General features: G+C 59.3%; 2 protein-coding genes across 6 annotated transcripts; one reads left to right on the forward strand and one right to left on the reverse strand.

The window, feature by feature from the left end:
- Window positions 1,581–14,100, forward strand: CARMIL2 (capping protein regulator and myosin 1 linker 2). 4 transcript variants are annotated; one of them, XM_021094088.1, is made up of 39 exons: window positions 1,581–1,752; window positions 2,008–2,102; window positions 2,197–2,247; window positions 2,478–2,540; window positions 2,628–2,752; window positions 2,864–2,955; window positions 3,149–3,219; window positions 3,334–3,407; window positions 3,547–3,622; window positions 3,702–3,790; window positions 3,929–4,023; window positions 4,102–4,188; window positions 4,273–4,385; window positions 4,504–4,581; window positions 4,710–4,786; window positions 4,881–4,985; window positions 5,176–5,245; window positions 5,376–5,457; window positions 5,550–5,646; window positions 5,730–5,787; window positions 5,901–6,073; window positions 6,198–6,360; window positions 6,441–6,542; window positions 7,714–7,842; window positions 7,925–8,038; window positions 8,203–8,363; window positions 8,439–8,526; window positions 8,710–8,859; window positions 8,970–9,024; window positions 9,472–9,701; window positions 10,517–10,617; window positions 10,700–11,063; window positions 11,149–11,271; window positions 12,665–12,701; window positions 12,847–12,918; window positions 13,016–13,237; window positions 13,389–13,469; window positions 13,778–13,855; window positions 13,938–14,100. In XM_021094088.1, exons 1-39 carry the CDS (start codon window positions 1,713–1,715, stop codon window positions 14,048–14,050), a joined length of 4,194 nt encoding a protein of 1,397 aa, XP_020949747.1. In that variant the 5' UTR covers window positions 1,581–1,712; the 3' UTR covers window positions 14,051–14,100. The 4 variants fall into 4 exon arrangements, with proteins under 4 accessions (XP_020949747.1, XP_020949749.1, XP_020949748.1 ...); XM_021094090.1 differs by having other exon boundaries at window positions 8,830–8,859; XM_021094091.1 differs by having other exon boundaries at window positions 1,698–1,752; window positions 4,504–4,606; window positions 4,657–4,786.
- Window positions 14,100–16,860, reverse strand: ACD (ACD, shelterin complex subunit and telomerase recruitment factor). 2 transcript variants are annotated; one of them, XM_021094094.1, is made up of 12 exons: window positions 16,680–16,860; window positions 16,462–16,598; window positions 16,233–16,326; window positions 16,078–16,154; window positions 15,925–15,969; window positions 15,760–15,794; window positions 15,445–15,596; window positions 15,285–15,366; window positions 15,103–15,189; window positions 14,552–14,910; window positions 14,336–14,427; window positions 14,100–14,256 (listed from the first exon to the last, which is right to left on the reverse strand). In XM_021094094.1, the coding sequence occupies exons 1-12, from the start codon at window positions 16,776–16,778 to the stop codon at window positions 14,178–14,180; spliced, it is 1,338 nt and encodes a 445-aa protein (XP_020949753.1). In that variant the 5' UTR covers window positions 16,779–16,860; the 3' UTR covers window positions 14,100–14,177. The 2 variants fall into 2 exon arrangements, with proteins under 2 accessions (XP_020949753.1, XP_020949751.1); XM_021094092.1 differs by having other exon boundaries at window positions 15,270–15,366; window positions 16,680–16,859.

The raw sequence follows: 16,879 nt of genomic DNA on the forward strand, positions 1-16,879 counted from the left end.
GACAATGCCCGATCCTTTAACCCACTCCACTGGGGCTGAGGATCGAACCCACACCTCAGCAGTGACCCAAGCCACAGCAATAGGATGTTTAACCCACTGTGTCAAAGTAGAAACTCCACTCCCTCCCTTAGTAAACATTTAATCCTTACACTTAAAGGTAAATTAATAGTCCCAGTGCACAAAACAGAAACTGGAAGCGCAGAAAGATTAAGTGACTAAGTGTCAAACAGCCAGTAGATAGGTGGAGTCGGGACTTGATTTCGGGTAGTGTGCTTTCAGAACCTGCATTCTTGACTGCTTGGCCATACTGTATATGAGAGCTGCTGAGCTCACACACTGAAAGCAGTTTGTGGGCTCTATGTGGTCTTGTTAAGGGTCTTGACTTGAACTCTCATTTTAAGTTGGGAGGCAGCAGAGCAAGACCACTGTGGGCAGAACTCAGCACCCTCCCCAAGCGAAGTTCTATTTGGCCCCAGGCTGTCACACCTGGCCAGTTCCTTTAGGGGAGGTGGCTTTCTCCAAGTTGTTACTAGATATTAATACTTCCCATTTGTCCTAATTATTGGTAGACTTCAGAAAAGGGAGATGAGGTGTTTTTGGGGGTGAGTTATCAGTAGGGGTGGTCAGATGACCAGAAAAATTCTCCTACCCTCTCTAGGCCCCAAGGTGAGGAAGAGAAGCTAGAGTTGGGAAAGAAACCAAGAGACTCTGCCCAGAGTCTCAGCTCTTCTCAGGTTATTCCACCTCTCCCTGGCTGAGCTGTGGGCAGGGCAGAGGGCTGTTCCTTATCTCATAAATAGAATTTAATTAGATTGTAGAAGAAAAAAAAAAATGAATCCCTTCCTGTGAACCCTCCAGAATCTAAGTCCCTGTTCTTTTATAGGGCCTCATGCTCCTATGTGCACCCATGACCTTCTGACCCCTGAAGACAATAGCTTCCCTCTCTCCTAGTGGTTCTCCCCTCCCCAAACTCCTGCTCAGGAAGAATGTGGATGGACATGGGAGAACCCCCCCTCCCCATTATTTGCCTTTGCTTGTGAGTCACTCTATCCCTCCCTGTAGCCCTTGAACTTAATGAAAGCTGCATCTGAGCCTATCATGTTTTTCCCATCTTTCAACAGTTTGTGTCTCCCAGACCGGTCAGGGGCTCCAGGTTAAGCGCAAAAGAGCCCTCAAGGTAATGACTCAGGTGTTGGGAGAGATCTGATGCTCCTTGCGGAACAAACAGCCCTTGCGTCGGCCCACTGTCCACCTCCCTAGCTGGGCTTTGGAGGGGATGGACGGACGGAGGCGGACCACAGAGATCCTCGAGTGGGCAGCGCCCCCTGGTGCTCCCCGCAGGGACTGTGGGGTGGGGTGGTAGTAGGGGGCTAGGAATCGAAAGAAGCCTTCGACATGCTCACCCCTCCCAGCCACACCACTGCCCATGTCTGCCCTAACCAAGTAGCTCCTGCGCATCAGGGAGGGCTGGCGGCAGCTGTGACTCTGCCCCCTCCTACACCCTTGTACCCGAGCGACATCTCCCGGCCCTCAGAGGCCAGGCAGGGAGGAGCCGGGCTGGGGGCCGCCTGGCAGGAAGCAGCTCGTACCTTCCGCTACTGGAGGAGCAGGTGGCTGCAGTGCGGCCCGGGCCCTAGCTTCCTGTACGTGCCGCCTCTACGGTTTCTCATCGGAGCTCCTTGGGCCCCCCGGCCGCCCACTGGGCAGGCCCCATGGCCCAGACCCCAGATGGCATATCCTGCGAACTCCGAGGTAAGCACTGGCCCATCTCATCTATTTGGCTGGGAGGAAGCAGTGAGGGCCCAGAACCAGAGGCCCACCCAGCACCCCAAGACACTGAGTAAGCGATTCCCTCTGATCCTCTGGGGGGCCTGACCCCCTAGATCCACTCCCCTCCTTCCTTGCTGGTCTGTAGATGAGCCGAGGCCCTCTAGCCTGGTACAGACTATGGACTTGAACTGACCTCCATGGGAGGACCAAATCACTCAGCAGGCTGCCCTTCCACAGGCGAGATCACCAGGTTCCTGTGGCCCAAGGAAGCTGAGCTGCTGCTGAAAACGTGGCTGCCAGAGCGGGAGGGTGCTGAGCAAGGCCATGTCCTGGTATGGTGGGGAGGGGTGGGGGCAAGAGGCCGCTGGGGCCCAGGCAGAAAAAGCCTCTTCCCTGCCCAGGATGTCAGACACTCTCTCCCTTCAGGCACTGCTCCGATGGAGAGCCTACCTGCTCCACACCTGCCTCCCCCTGAGGGTGAGTCCCAGGGCTCAGCTGCCACCCCTTGCCCTCCAGCAGCTTCCTTGATAAGGGCTGCATCTACAGTGCTATCCATCTTGTCCTTCTGGGCTCTGCCCTTCCAGCAGCACTGGGTTCCCAGCAGCAGGCAGGTCTGGTTCTGAGTTCCAGGCTATACAAAGAACTGGGCTCCCAAGAGGGTGGGTGGGGCTCAGGCCTTTTTCCCAGCTGACCCAGGCACTCCATAGGTGGATTGCACATTCAGCTACCTAGAGGTCCAGGCCATGGCGCTGCAGGAGACACCCCCTCAGGTGAGACCCCCTGCCAGTACCCCGCTGGGCCTGCAGTCTTCCATCCCACTATACATGGAGCCCAACACCCCCACCCTCTCTCTCCAGGTCACATTTGAGCTAGAGTCCCTGCCTGATCTGGTCCTGGAGTTTCCCGGCGTGGCTGCACTGGAACAACTGGCCCAGCACATCGCTGCCGCCATCAGGAAGGTCTTCCCTCGCTCGACCCTTGGGTGAGGCCCAGCAGCTAAAGGGGCAGCTGGGGGTGTTCTGAATGGCACCATGGGCCGCCTCACTCCCAGGGCCTAGAAGACCCTTGACCACTTCTTCATGCCCGTCCTCAGGAAGCTATTCCGGAGGCCCACGCCCCCCTCCATGCTGGCTCGGCTGGAGAGAAGCAGCCCCTCAGAGGCCACCTCACCCAGCAGCCCCTGTGGTAAGGGCCACACAGGGCTTCCAGCCCCCCTGCTCCTATACCCCTGATGCCTGAATTTGGAGTTCTTCCAAACTGAATAGAGCCACTCAAGGCACTGCCACCACCAAGTTTGGGGCTGATTTTCCTTCATCTCTGACCTTTTGTCTCTCCCCTCCCCCACCCCTGCCTTGTCACAACCATGGCACCTCCCCAGGTGGCTTCTCAGAGACGTACGAGGCTTTGTGTGACTACAATGGCTTCCCTTTCCGAGAGGAGATTCAGTGGGTGAGAGTAGGGCCCTCTCTCAGGGCTCCGGAGACATCTGGTCCCCCATATGCTGTGAGTCCCTCCCTGCACCTTGTGGTCCCAAACAAGTTGGAGGTAATTTTTTCCGTCTAGGATGTGGACACCATCTACCATCGTCAGGGCTGCCGCCATTTCAGCCTCGGAGACTTCAGCCATCTGGGAAGTCGGTGAGTGGCCTGCCAGGATTGTGGAGAGAAGATTCCATGACCCATGTTCCTGGGCCTCAGCCTCTCTACAGAGGGGGATGCTGGGCATAGGATTGGCCACAGGGCCCTGACCTCTGCTCCTGCCCCTTCTTCCCCCCAGGGACCTGGCCTTGAGTGTGGCCGCTCTGTCCTACAACCTGTGGTTCCGGTGCCTCTCCTGTGTGGACATGAAGCTGGTGAGAGCAGAGGGGTGGAGGGGAGGGCGAGCTGCAGGGGCCAGTGTGCAGCCCACTGAGCCCTCACTCTGGTTGTCAGAGCCTTGAGGTCTCGGAACAGATTCTGCACATGCTGAGTCAGTCATCTCACCTGGAGGAGCTGGTGCTGGAGACCTGTGGCCTGAGAGGGTAGGGAAGACTGACCGACCAACCAACTGGGCAGGGCTTGGAGAGGGGAATCTGGGGGCCTGGAATGCGGAGACTAAAGGCCTGGGGAGAAGCCGGGAATCCAGGGTCAGAGCCTCACACCTGGGGTCTGGTCCCCAGAGACTTTGTCCGGCGACTGGCCCAGGTGCTGGCAGGACACATGACCTCGGGGCTGCGGGAGCTCAGCTTGGCCGGGAACCTGCTGGATGACCGAGGTATGGCTGAGCCTGAGGAACCCCCAGGGGCTGGTGCTGGAGGAAGTGAGAGCCACATGGCTGTCCCCATTCCCCCAGGCATGGCTGCCCTCAGCAGACACCTAGAGCGTCGTCCTGGAGCCCTGAGGAGACTCAGCCTAGCACAGACAGGGTTGACACCGCGAGGTAGGCGGGTCCTAGGATGGCCTGGGGTTGGTGGAGTGGGGAGTTAGGTCAGCCTGATTGTGAGCCTCCCTCCTCCACCACCAGGGATGAGGGCCCTGGGCCGGGCTCTGGCTTCCAATGCAGCCTTTGACTCTGTCCTGACCCACTTGGACCTTTCGGGAAACCCTGGGGCACTGGGGGCCTCGGAGGACAATGGGGTGAGTGACTGTCCTTAGGGCGGGATTCGGGGCTCCGCAGGCAGCAGAGAGTCAGGTCAGGTGGCTCTTGGAGAGGTGATCCCTGACTCCGTCCCTCCCATCTCTGTCTTCCCACCAGGGGCTCTACAGTTTCCTGAGTCGTCCTAATGTTCTGACATTCCTGAACCTCTCAGGCACCGACACTGCCCTGGACACTGTGAGGGGGTGGTCACTGGGGCGGGGTGATCTGTAGGGCTGGCAGCCCGGCCTGAGGCCCAAAGGCCTACTGGAGGGGAGGGCAGGGCAGGGAGAGGCTCACCCTCCTTGCCCTGCCCTCCTCCACAGCTCTTTGCGGCGCTGTCCCGGGGCTGCTGCACCAGCCTCGTGCACCTCGATGCTTCGAGGAATGTCTTCTCCCGCATGTAAATGGGGTGGGGGGGAGTGGGGGAGAGGGGAGGGACCAGGAATCGCCTCCCTGTGCCCGCCTGGAAGCCCACTCTTGCCTCTCTTCCCCAGGAAGTCCCGGGCTGCGCCCGACACGCTGCAGCTCTTCCTCAGCCACGCAGGGATGCTTCGCCACCTGGGCCTGGCTGGCTGCAAGCTGCCGCCTGATGCGCTCAGGTCGGTGTTGCTGCCTGTGGCCATTCCCCCACCTGCGAGGCCACCACCCAGGCCTGGCCTCTGGCACCTCACCCTGCTTCTGTCACACCCATGACCTCCCTGGCATCCTGGCCCTTCCTTCTTGCTATTCGTTCACGCCCTGGGGCCCCTTTTCCCAGCTCCAGCCACCCTCTGTGACATCCCCTCCCAGGGCGCTTTTGGAAGGCCTCGCACTCAACACGCACATGGATGACCTGCACCTGGACCTCAGTGCTTGTGAGGTGAGCCCGGCAGACAGTGGGCTCACACATTGGGCGGGGGGGCTGTGAAGCAGCAGTGCTAGGCCATCAGCCCTCGATCTTCCTTGCTTGTGGCCAGATGGCCTGAGCACACCCCACCTTCCACCTTCAGCTAGGCTCTGTGGGTGCTCAGGTGATACAAGACTTAGTGTGTGATGCTGGTGCAGTGAGCTCCCTGGATCTGGCGGATAATGGTGAGGCCACCTAGAAACCCATCTTCCACCATCTACCCAATTCCCACCCAACCGTGCAGCCTGGCCTTGTGCTTAACCCAAGCCACCCACAGGCTTTGGCTCAGACATGGTGACTCTGGTGCTGGCCATTGGGAGGAGTCGGTCCCTACGACATGTGGCGCTTGGAAGGAACTTCAACGTTCGGTGCAAGTGAGCCCCCATCCCAGCCCTGGGCCTTCCAGACAGCACCCCACCACCCAGGCCCCCCCACTAGCTGCAGCTCCTGTCCACAGGGAGACCCTGGACGACGTCCTGCACCGGATTGTTCAGCTCATGCAGGATGACGACTGTGTGAGTTCTCAGGACATTGTGGGATCGTCTGACTCCTGCTCCCTGAGACCCTGTGATCTGCCCTCCTTGCTGACCCCTGACTCCAACCACGAATGGCTTTCTCTTAACCCCAGCCCCTGCAATCTCTGTCTGTGGCTGAGTCGCGGCTGAAACTGGGTGCCAGCGTCCTGCTCCGGGCCCTGGGCACCAATCCTAACCTGACAGCCCTGGATATCAGCGGCAACGCCATGGGGGACACAGGCGCCAAGATGCTGGCCAAGGCGCTTCGAGTCAATACAAGGCTTCGGTGGGCGGGGTCAGGGGGTGGGACCAGTAGGGGAGCTGGGCGTGTCTGGGCAAAAGGAAGGGCCAGTGGTGTTGGGTGGCGCCTTGCGGAGCTCCTTCCCCGACTGAAGCCCAGCCTGGCCCAGGTCTGTGGTCTGGGACCGGAACCACACATCTGCTCTGGGCCTGCTGGACGTGGCACAGGCCCTGGAGCAGAACCGCAGCCTGAAGGCCATGCCTCTGCCACTGAATGATGTGGCCCAGGCACAGCGCAGCCGCCCTGAGCTGACAGCCCGTGCAGTGCATCAGGTGGGGGTCCCCTCTCATCCCCTCCCCTGCTCTGTGCCTTGGCCTTATCCCCACCACTTCTCAATATCTCTTGTGCCCAGATCCAAGCTTGTCTCTTGAGGAACAACCGTGCAGACCATGCCTCTGCTGACCGCACCTCCCGCCCACAGCCACTAGGTCTGGGGTCAGATCCCTCTGAACAGGTCAGAGTCCCCTCCCTCAATCTTGAGTGCATGGGGAAAACAGTGGCAGCTGAGAGCTTCCATGTGTCTGAGAATCTGACTTTCCTGGGGCCAGGGTGCCTGAATCCTGCTGTCCCAGGCAAGCCACTTTCCTTGATCTGGAAAGGAGCCAGTGGCTCCTGAAATACCTCTCCCAAATAACACTCTTGGCTGCCTTTTTCTAAGCATTTAAATAGGCTCCGCATTAAAGATGGGAGGTATTTTTAAAAAAAATTTTTATGTCTTTTTAGGGCCACACCCACGGCATATGGAAGTTCCCAGGCTAGGAGTCGAATCAGAGCTGCAGCTGCTGGCCTACGCCACAGCCACAGTGACGTAGGATCCAAGCTGGGTATTTTTAAATCTTCAATCAATTCTCCCCACCCCCAGTGTAGCTCCACCTGTGACTTCCCATTCACATTTTCAAATGATCTCATCATCTCCCACAAACTCTCTACTCTGGAGCCCAACCTCACTTGTAGCCACACCCACCAAGTGCTGTGGACAGAGCTTTAGTCAGGTGTTTCCTGGCCACACTGAAGCCCTCACAGACCTTCTGCCTCTCCACCAATTCCCTCTCTCATTTTCTTTTGTTCTACCCAGTTATGTCAAGTGTTTCTTGCCCTTTTTGGAGGTTTAAGTTCTTCTAGCATTCAGTTGATGTTCTGTGTGAGCCGTTTTACATGTAGATGTGTTTTGTTGATGCGTTTGTGGGCGAAGGGGAGCGCGGCCTCTTACTCCACCATCTTGCTCCGCCTCTGCACCAGTTGTCACACACAGCACTTCTTACCCCCGCCCCAACTATCCCTTGCTCCCGCTGGTCCTTCCTCCGTGGCTTCTCACTCCCATTTATCACATGCCTCAGTCTCTCTTCTAGGTAGGTGGTAAACAGACTGAGCTTCTAAAACACAGACATGACTAACAGCTCTTTTCCTTCCGACTCTGGACAGTTAGGAAGAACATATAAAGTCCCTACAATGAACCAAAGGAGATAATGCTCTCCCTCCATGAACAGATAGAGTTCCTAAGTGCAGGCCTGATGGTATCAGCTTCGGGACATCACCCACCCTCTTGGAGACCTTGGGAAGGGGGCAGACAGGGTCTGGAAGGTGGGGAGGGGACCAGGCTGAGATTGATTCCTCTTGCCCTCCAGGAAGTGAATGAACTGTGTCAGTCGGTGCAGGAACATGTGGAGCTGCTGGGCTGTGGGGCTGGGCCCCAGGGTGAAGCTGCTGTACACCAGGCTGAGGATGCCATCCAAAACGCCAACTTCTCTCTCAGTGTGAGCACCCCTTCCCACTACGAGGACTGTTTCCTCATAGTCAGGTGTCAACTTGCAACTCCTCTTCCTCCTTGGCTTCCAGATTCTCCCCATTCTATACGAGGCTGGGAGCTCCCCAAGCCACCAATGGCAGCTGCGGCGGAAGCTCGAGGGCCTCCTGGGACAGGTGGGTGAGGTCTGCCGCCGGGACATTCAGGTAAGATAATACTCTTGCCCCACCTCCACCTCCATATGCAGCTTTGACCCTATCCATAGACTTGACTGTGGTATCCCAAGTCGGTGTTCTGTGGGGGTTTGGCGCCTCAAGCCAGTGGGTCTAGGCCGCAGCCACGCCCTCACCATGCTATGATCTTTGCCTAGGACTTCACTCAGGCCACACTGGACACAACAAGGAGCCTCTGCCCACAGATGCTACAGGGACCCAGGTGGAGGGAGCAACTAGAGGGGGTCCTGGTGGGCTCAAGGGGTCTTCCAGAGCTGCTCCCAGAGCACTTGCTGCAAGACGCCTTCACTAGGCTCAGGTAGGCTGGATGGAGCCTGGTAGGACTGGGCTGTGTAGAGGCAGCACACTAACCCTTGCTCTCTCTTGCCCTCAGGGACATGCGCTTATCAGTCACAGGAACCTTGGCAGAGAGCATTGTGGCTCAGGCTCTGGCAGGTCTGAGTGCAGCCCGGGACCGGCTGGTGAGCAGGAATTGTGTGTTACACACACATACACACACACACAGTGACCTGACCACTGACTTGCAGGTGTTCTGTTAGGTCTTCTGGGGTCCTCTAACCTAGGGATATTTCAGGGTTCCCTTAATACTGATGGGACTATGCTGAGGCTCTGCCTACCCATCTTTGGGGTACTTGATATTGTAGGTGGAAAGTCTGGCTCAACAGGCAACGGAGGCAGTGCCCCCTGTCGTCCCAGCAGTAGAAGGAGGTGACCCTAGCCCCCTTGGGCCTAGGCAATTGAAAGATCTTTTCTTCCCTGAGGAGAAGGAACAGGAGGATGAAGAGGATCAGAAGGTAGGTGGTTCCAGAACGCTGGGCCTAAACCTTCTCATCATGTTCTGGAGTGCAGAAAGTGGGGCGGCAGGTCCCCCTACCCCAGGCTGAGTTTGTGCCCTCCCCACCAGGACGACAGTCCTCCGGAGAAATGGCCTGTATCCAGCCACTGCCTTCACACTCACAGTAAGTCAGGGCCCCAGGGGAAGCTTCAGCCCCAGGCTGAAGCTCTATTAGACCTGGACAGCTGACACACATATGTAGTTCCCTCTCCTGGGAACTCTTTGACCCTTGACTGGGCCAGGCCAGGACCCCCATGCAGCCTGCCAAGCTGGCCTCCGCTGCGGTCCGTCAGCACGGGGTGGGGCTCCCCTGGGCTCTCCTCCGCCCCCTCTTGCCAGTCCCTACCCTCAGGACGCGCATGCTTGGCGGCCTAGCGGAGCCGCGCACCGCTCGGGGCCGCGCTCAGCACCACGGACAGCGGCGGCGGGGGAGGGGCGGGCAGGGGGGCGGGCGGCGTAGCCGGGCCCCTCCCCGCGCCCTGGGCGGGTCCCCCGCCGCCCTAGCGCTGCCGCTGCCGCCGACACCTCCCCGGGCTTGGCGCTCGGTGCTCTTCTAGTGCTCTCCGCTCAGGTGCTGCTGAGGAACCAGAGCCGGAGCTGGCGGCTCCGGGGGAAGATGCAGAGCCGCAGGCGGGGCCATCTGCCCGCGGCTCTCCGAGCCCTGCCACCCCCGGGCCCCCGGCTGACCCTCCGCCTCGCATGGACCTGCCACCCGCGGGGCAGCCCCTGCGCCATCCGACCCGGGCCAGGCCACGGCCGCGACGCCAGCACCACCACCGCCCGCCGCCGGGGGGCCCCCAGGTGAGCGCCCTCCCCCCACTCCGGAGCTCCTGGAATCGGGAGTCGCGAGTGGCCCGTTCCCTCTTCCTGGTGGCGGCAGGAAGGCAGGGAGGTGGGGGGCGGGCCAGGACCAGTCAGACCGCTAAGCCCTAGCTTCCAGGCCACCCCCCACCCCAGGCCATGCTCCTGTGTGGGTTCCTTTCGGGGTGCGCCAGGGTGTAGGAGTCCGCCTCGGGTCAGCTGCCGCACGGGTAGATGTGCGAGCGGGTGTCCTTCTTACCCTCCCTCCCCCAGGGTTACTGAAAGGTGCTGGGCCCCCTGACTATGGGGACAATTCTGCGTCTAGTGCACGTCCGGCGTATGTGTGTGGGCTGGGTACTGGCGCGGGCTCTGGGCACAGGGCCGAAGGCGGGGAGGAGCCAGCTTGAGGCCCCCCAGAGGGTCTGACGCAGCAGCAGGCGCCGCTGAGCCGGCAGCAGGCCGGGGGGGGGGGGGGGGGGCTGCTGCAGGGGATTATCTGAAGCAGAGGGGGCAGCAAGTCGGAACGTGTGACCCAGGGGGCGCGTGGGTTCTGTACCCCCGGTGACCAGATGGTTCTGGGTGCGTAGGATACTCCGTGGGACAAGAATGGGTGTGGGTTGTGTATGTCCAGGGCCAGCCTCAGGTAAGGGGCTCTATAAAATCAGCATCTCTGCCCACCAGCTAGACAGTGGGAGAGCTTCTGTCAGCATCATGGAGGGTCACTGAAGCTCCCGAGTCCCAGAGTTGGACAAGGAAGGTAGGGAGAAGTCACCGTTGCACTCAGTGCTCATCCTTAACTCTGTGGTGTCCCTCAGGTGCCCCCAGCCCTGCCGCAGGAAGGGAATGGACTCAGTGCCCGTGTGGACGAGGGTGTGGAGGAATTCTTCTCCAAAAGGTTGATCCAGCAGGATCGCCTGTGAGTGAGGGGCCGTTACAAGGGGCAGGAGAGGGTGGGCTGCTCCATGGGCCTTCTTTCTCACTGCTGGCTGTTCCCACAGCTGGGCCCCGGAGGAGGACCCAGCCACCGAGGGGGGTTCCACCCCTGTCCCTCGGACACTTCGAAAGAAGCTGGGCACCCTCTTTGCCTTCAAGAAGCCTCGTTCAACACGTGGGCCACGGCCTGATCTAGAGACCAGCCCTGGGGCAGCTCCCCGCACTCGAAAAACCACACTTGGGGACCTGCTGCGGCCACCAGCCCGTTCTGGCCGTGGCGAGGAGCCTGGTGGGGCGGAGGGGGGCACCAGCAGCCCTGACCCTACCCGCAGGAGTCGGCCTCGCTACACTCGGGAAAGCAAGGCTTACTCCATGATACTGCTACCTGCCGAGGAGGAAGAGACAACACTGGGTGCCAGACCTGACAAGGTGAGGCCTGGTGACAAGGAGTGAGGGCTCTGGGGGAACAGTGAGGGCAGGGGGCTCTCTCCTACTCAGGTATTTCTGTCCCCAGCGGCGGCCCCTGGAGCGGGGAGACACAGAGCTGGCCCCATCCTTTGAGCAGCGAGTACAAGTGATGCTGCAGAGGATCGGCGTGAGCAGAGGCAGCGGGAGTGCTGACGGCAAGAGGAAGCAAGTGAGTTGGGAAGGGACGCGTGTGGGAAGTGAGGAGGCAGGTGACATGTGGCTTGCTTTATGTGGGTGATTAATGTGACCAGGAAAAAACTCAAGACACACAAACAGGTCTGTCTGTCCTTCCCTCTCTCCACCAAAGTCATCAGATACAACCTTTCTTTTCTCTCTCGGCTTCTGCCCTGGCCACTGATACCTCCTCCTTGAACTGGGGACAATCCTTTCTCCAAGATCTAACAGAAATCTGACCTTGTCATCTGCATTTGAAAAGGCAGATCCTCCAGGGGCTGCTAATCCTGCCTCAAGGCCTGCCGGAGTCGCAGCCCTGGTCTCTGCTCTCAATCCCGGTTCTACCTCAGAGCCTCCACACAGGTTCCTCTGTCTGGAACTCCTTCCTGCCCCACTTCCAGCCTCTCATCACCACCCATAGGCTACATCATGTCCCTCTTCATCCATCCCTTTATTTCCCTGTCTCTCTTCCAGGGTCACCCTGCTCACAATTCCTAATAAGAACCATCACACGGTGGACTATCCCTTTAGTAACTTTTCAGGAAAATATACACATGTGACGTGAGACTCAAATTTAGAAACATTAAGGTGTAGAAAGTGAATCACAGAACTAAGAAATCAGTTTATCTTGGGAGTTCCCATTGTGGCTCAGCAGAAACGAATCCGACTAGGAACCATGAGGTTCGATCAGTGGGTTAAGGATCTGGCATTGCCGTGAACTGTGGTAGTAGGTCAAAGACGTGGCTCCGATCTGGCGTTGCTGTGGCTGTGGTGTAGGTTGCAGTCTCGGCTCGCATCTGGCGTGGCTATGGTGTGGGACGGCAGCTGTAGCTGATTAGACCCCTAGCCTGGGAACCTCCATATGCTGTGGCTGCAGCTCTAAAAAGACAAAAGAGGAGTTCCCGTTGTGGTGCAGCGGTTAATGAATCTGACTAGGAACCATGAGGTTGCGGGTTCGATCCCTGCCCTTGCTCCGTGGGTTAAGGATCCGGCGTTGCCGTGAGCTGTGGTGTAAGTCGCAGATGCGGCTCAGATCCCGTGTTGCTATGGCTGTGGCCTAGGTCGGCGGCTACAGCTCCGATTCGACCCCTGGCCTGGGAACCTCCATATGCCGTGGGAGCGGCTCAAGAAATGGCAAAAAGACCAAAAAAAAAAAAAAAAAAATCACAAAAAAAAACCATTTTATCTGTGTGTCTATGCTCCCTCATGCTTGTTGCTGTGTGGTAACTCTTCGCCACTGACTGTGCAAGAGGACCAGGACTGGGTTTTGGATGTTCTTACCCAGCCCATGGTGGGCATTTAGTGGCAGTTAGAACAAGAATGAATAAAAGAACAGGGTTAGTAAGAGGGTAGGACAGGACTAAGCTTGACTTTCCTGTTTCCTACAGAGCAAAGATGGAGAGATCAAGAAGGCTGGCTCAGATGGTAAGTGGGACCCTGGGCTAGGAAAGTACACATTTCTGGGGAGAGGGAGAGTCCCCGTGACTTTATTCTCCCGGGGAAGAGCAGGATCAGCCATGTGTCTCTTCCCCTCAGCAAGGCCCAGTGCCCTAAGCCCCTGCCTTTGCAGGTGACATTATGGACAGTTCCACAGAGACCCCGCCCATCTCAATCAAGTCCCGTACTCACTCTGTGTCTGCTGGTGAGTGAGGGCCACTGTGGTTGGCTGGGGGACACGGAGGGTCAGGCTCACCTCCAGTGCCTGGCCCAAGTCTTGGCTGACACTCTTTTCCCTGCAGACCCTTCATGCAGACCTGGTCCAGGGGGCCAGGGGCCTGAGCCTGCCACCTGGAAGACACTGGGGCAGCAACTGAATGCGGAGCTCAGGGGTCGTGGCTGGGGTCAACAGGATGGTCCAGGTCCCCCCTCCCCTTGTCCTAGCCCAAGCCCTCGAAGAGCCAGCCCCTCCCCAGACAGCCTGGGCCTCCCAGAGGATCCTTGCTTAAGCTCCCAGAACACAGGTAAGCGGTACTCTAGCCCCCACCTGATGCTGGGCTAGGGCCTAGAGCCCCTGCTGGGAACTCAGCTCTTCTGGGGACCCTGCAGGTGGGAGGCAAGGGCTGGAGTGGGGCAGCTGTTGGGACTATACCCTCACACCCTGGCCTCCCCCAGATGGCCAGCTGAGGCCGAGGCCTCTCCCGGCAGGGCGACGAGCCGTGTCTGTGCATGAGGACCAGCTCCAGGCCCCTGTTGGTGAGGGGAGACACCGCCATGTGTGCTTGGGCACAGGAGGAGATGGGGGAGGGTGGGCTCCCTTTGTGGCTCTGGTCCTCTAAGGGCGCTACCAGTGGCGTGAGGGGCTGAGAAACCAGGGAGCCGGAAGGCCTGGAGCAAGGGTGTGAGAAGCCCTTCCTGCTAGCCCTGGCTCCACCTCCACCAGAGCCCACACTCTGCCAGGGCTGGGAGGCTGCAGGGGAAGGGGGAGGCTCGGAAGGCAGTGCTGTCGGGGGAGAGGCAGTGAGCCCTGAGCAAGCCTCCCCAAGTCTTTCTGTATCCCTTAGAACGGCCCCTGCGGCTGCAGCGCTCCCCTGTTCTCAAGCGCAGACCAAAGCTTGAGACACCTCCATCTCCAAGCGTAGGTAAGAGGGGCTGGGGCCCGCTGGGAGGGGGCAGGGTTGCTCAGTCCACTCCTGACCCTCCTTCTCTCCCCGTCTCCGACAGGATCTGGCCTTGGAGCCGAGCCTCTGCTCCCACAGACTTCAGAGCCCTCCAGCCCTGAGCAGAGCCCACCTTCCCCAGCCACAGACCAAAGAGGCGGCGGCCCCAACCCCTGACCTTCTTTTCCTGCCGCATGAGATTATTTTATTAAAAAACTCAAAGAAAACCAGTGTGGAGCACTGTTTATCTACCCCCAAGCACAGACCTGTGCGTACACATCCTCCCACGTGTTCACAGGACCCCTCACACCTGGGTTAGTTCAGATTCCAGTTGTGGCTCCATCAAAAAGTGCAAGGCCCAGGCTACGAGCTGGGGAGGGAGCCTAGGAAGAGAACCATGGCTGTAGGTCAGTGGGCACTGGGATCGGGTAACCAAGGGCGGGGGCAGCCCCAGGCACTCACCTGACAGTTTGGACCTGGGCACAGAGGGAGGGACAGGGGGACTCGTACTCATACTGGAAGGTGGAACCATCACGATGCCTCTTTGGGGGGTCCTGAAGGAGTTACAGTGTCTGGAGAGAGGCCTAACCCCATCCAAGGCCACCCCCAGTCCCCATCCCAGCTGTGCCCAAGGCCCACCCCATTCTACCCTCTAGTCGTAGGGATGGCTATGCTCACCCACATAGGACTGGACTCCAGGGCTTCCTTGGTGGTTCTTGTCCTTGGGGAGCGATGCCAGGCCTTGGGAGGTAACTCTACCTTCTTGAACTCCAAGCTAGGTTTCTGGGCCTTGGTTACATGGGCCTGGTGTGGACTGGGGACATGGCCAAGGGGTGACAGATTTGGAGTGCAGCTCAGGAATGGGGAGTTGGGTACAGAGTCAGGGGGTAAGGGGCCAGGAGCTGAGCAGACGGCTGACAGGGGCTGGGAGCTGCCCTTAAGCACTGGGTCTGGAGCATCCAAGGGCAGGGCCGGCAGAAGGCTGATGCTGGCACCGCTTTCCTCTGACAACATGTGGCTGAGTAAGGCAGGGGTTCCTGAGGAGAAAGGGACTCACCATGGGCACAGCCCTCGCAGCTCACCCCAATTGAGTGACCTATGAGCTGAGGCAGGCCTGCAGGAACTGTGCTCACCCCCCACCCAGCTGTATACCCTTTCACAGCATCCTGTGCAGCCCTGTCACCTGATTGGTGGCTCACAGCGAAAGGAAGAGCTAAGCACCACCTTACCTGAGGAACAGGGTGAGGAAGGAGGAGAGGAGATCAGGGCCAGAGACAGGTCCTGCAGAGCTGGGTGTGGCGGGGGTAGCTCAGGGCCTGGGAGTCAGGGGAGGCTTATCAGCACTGTGGGCACTGGGCACAGGTACTCCGCTCTTGACCTCTCCAGTCCTGCTTACCCTGTGCCCTCTGACCTGGGCCCAGACAGCTCAGGATCCGCTGCTCATTCTCAGAGATGCGCAGCCACAGGCTGGGGATGGTGTACACAGCTTCTCCCTGTGGGATGTGAACTTTCAGTTTGGCCCTTGCCCAAGTCCCCACCCTGACACCTCCCAAGTGAAGCCCCAGACCGACCGTGGCCTTGCAGCGGGAGGCAGCCCAGCGGGTGAGGGGGGCTGCCGTGCAAGGGCCTGCCAGCATCAGACAGCTCTCAGCCAGTTGCACTAGTGCCCCACGATGCTCCTGGTCCTCCTCTACCTCATCCAGAAGTTGGGACAGTGAAATGCCTGGGGGCAGGGGACCAGGAGATGGGCTGAAACTCAAAGAGGAAGGGTAGGGTGGGAGATAAGAAGGAGGACTTATTAAGAAAGTAGGGTGTGTGTGTGTGTGTGATGACTGGAGAGATCACTCTACCAGGAGTTCGGGCAGCCCGCCAACCCCTATACATACCTGCACTGGGAGAGGTAGACTCTGAAAGGTGCTCCCTAGAGAAACACAGGAGACACCTGAGGCCTATCTGCACAAATCTGCCATCCCCTGACTGAGCAGGCTCAGTCAGAAAAGTGACCAAGCCCCGAATAAAAGCCGAACGGAAAAGCCCAACCCCAGACTCACTGCAAGCAGTCATAAAGCTTTTTCTGCACATCTGGATCCTGGTTGCTGGGAGAGGAGTGGTAGACAGTCAGTGTTACTAGGGGCCCAAGCCCTCACACCCCAAAAGCCAGGCCTGGGTGAGGAGAACAGGTGGAGGGTGGAGGCATCACTTACCAACCAATCACCTGTTCCCGGGGCTGCTCTGTGGGCAACAAGCTGAAGCGGTCCACCTGGAGGTAGAACTCTGCGGGCTGGAGTTCAGGGACAGGTCTCAGGAGTTGTTAGAAAGTCAGGCCCAGTAACCCACCCAGGCCAGGCTCACCACTCACCGCGCCTCCCTCGGCGACTTGGACGCGAACCCCGCAGTCCCGCAGCAGCAGCAGCCGACCTTCTGCCCCTTGAAAACCGAACTCCTTCTCCTCCCTGCGGCAGGGGACCCTCAGTGCCGAGCCTGCGTGAACACAGCCCAGCCCGCCTGGGGCCCGCCCACCTCCAGCTCAAACCTTGAGCTCTCCCGTTGGCCTCCACTATCTCCAAGCCCCGCGGAGCCCCTCTCACCAGTCCGAGGCGTTCAGGGCTTCTCGCGTCACCAGACATCGGATACTGTGGGTCCCATCGGACACAAGCAGCGCGGTGTCGACGTGAGACGTGTCGGAGGCGCGGGACGGGCCCGGGGTTTCGGCCTCCTGCAGTACCTGACCGCGGTGATAAAGCATCAAGCCCACCGCCCTGGGACCCCGCCCTCCGGGCCCTGAAAAAGGTAGCGGGGTTCTCACCTTGAGCAGCTGCCCCGCCCGCGGGCTTGAAAGTGCCTCTGACCCCAGAATTAGCTCTCGAATCCAGGGTCGCAGGACGAGGTTCCCCAAGCGGGCCATTCCCGCCGCGGCAGCCAGCGGATTACCTCTAGCCCGGATTTCCCGCTAGCGCCGCGGCCCCGCCTCTAGTCGGAAGAGGAAGTGCAGGAGCGCTGGGCGGA

The sequence above is a fragment of the Sus scrofa genome, chromosome 6 (genome assembly GCF_000003025.6).
Source record: "Sus scrofa isolate TJ Tabasco breed Duroc chromosome 6, Sscrofa11.1, whole genome shotgun sequence".
Taxonomy (NCBI): domain Eukaryota; kingdom Metazoa; phylum Chordata; class Mammalia; order Artiodactyla; family Suidae; genus Sus; species Sus scrofa.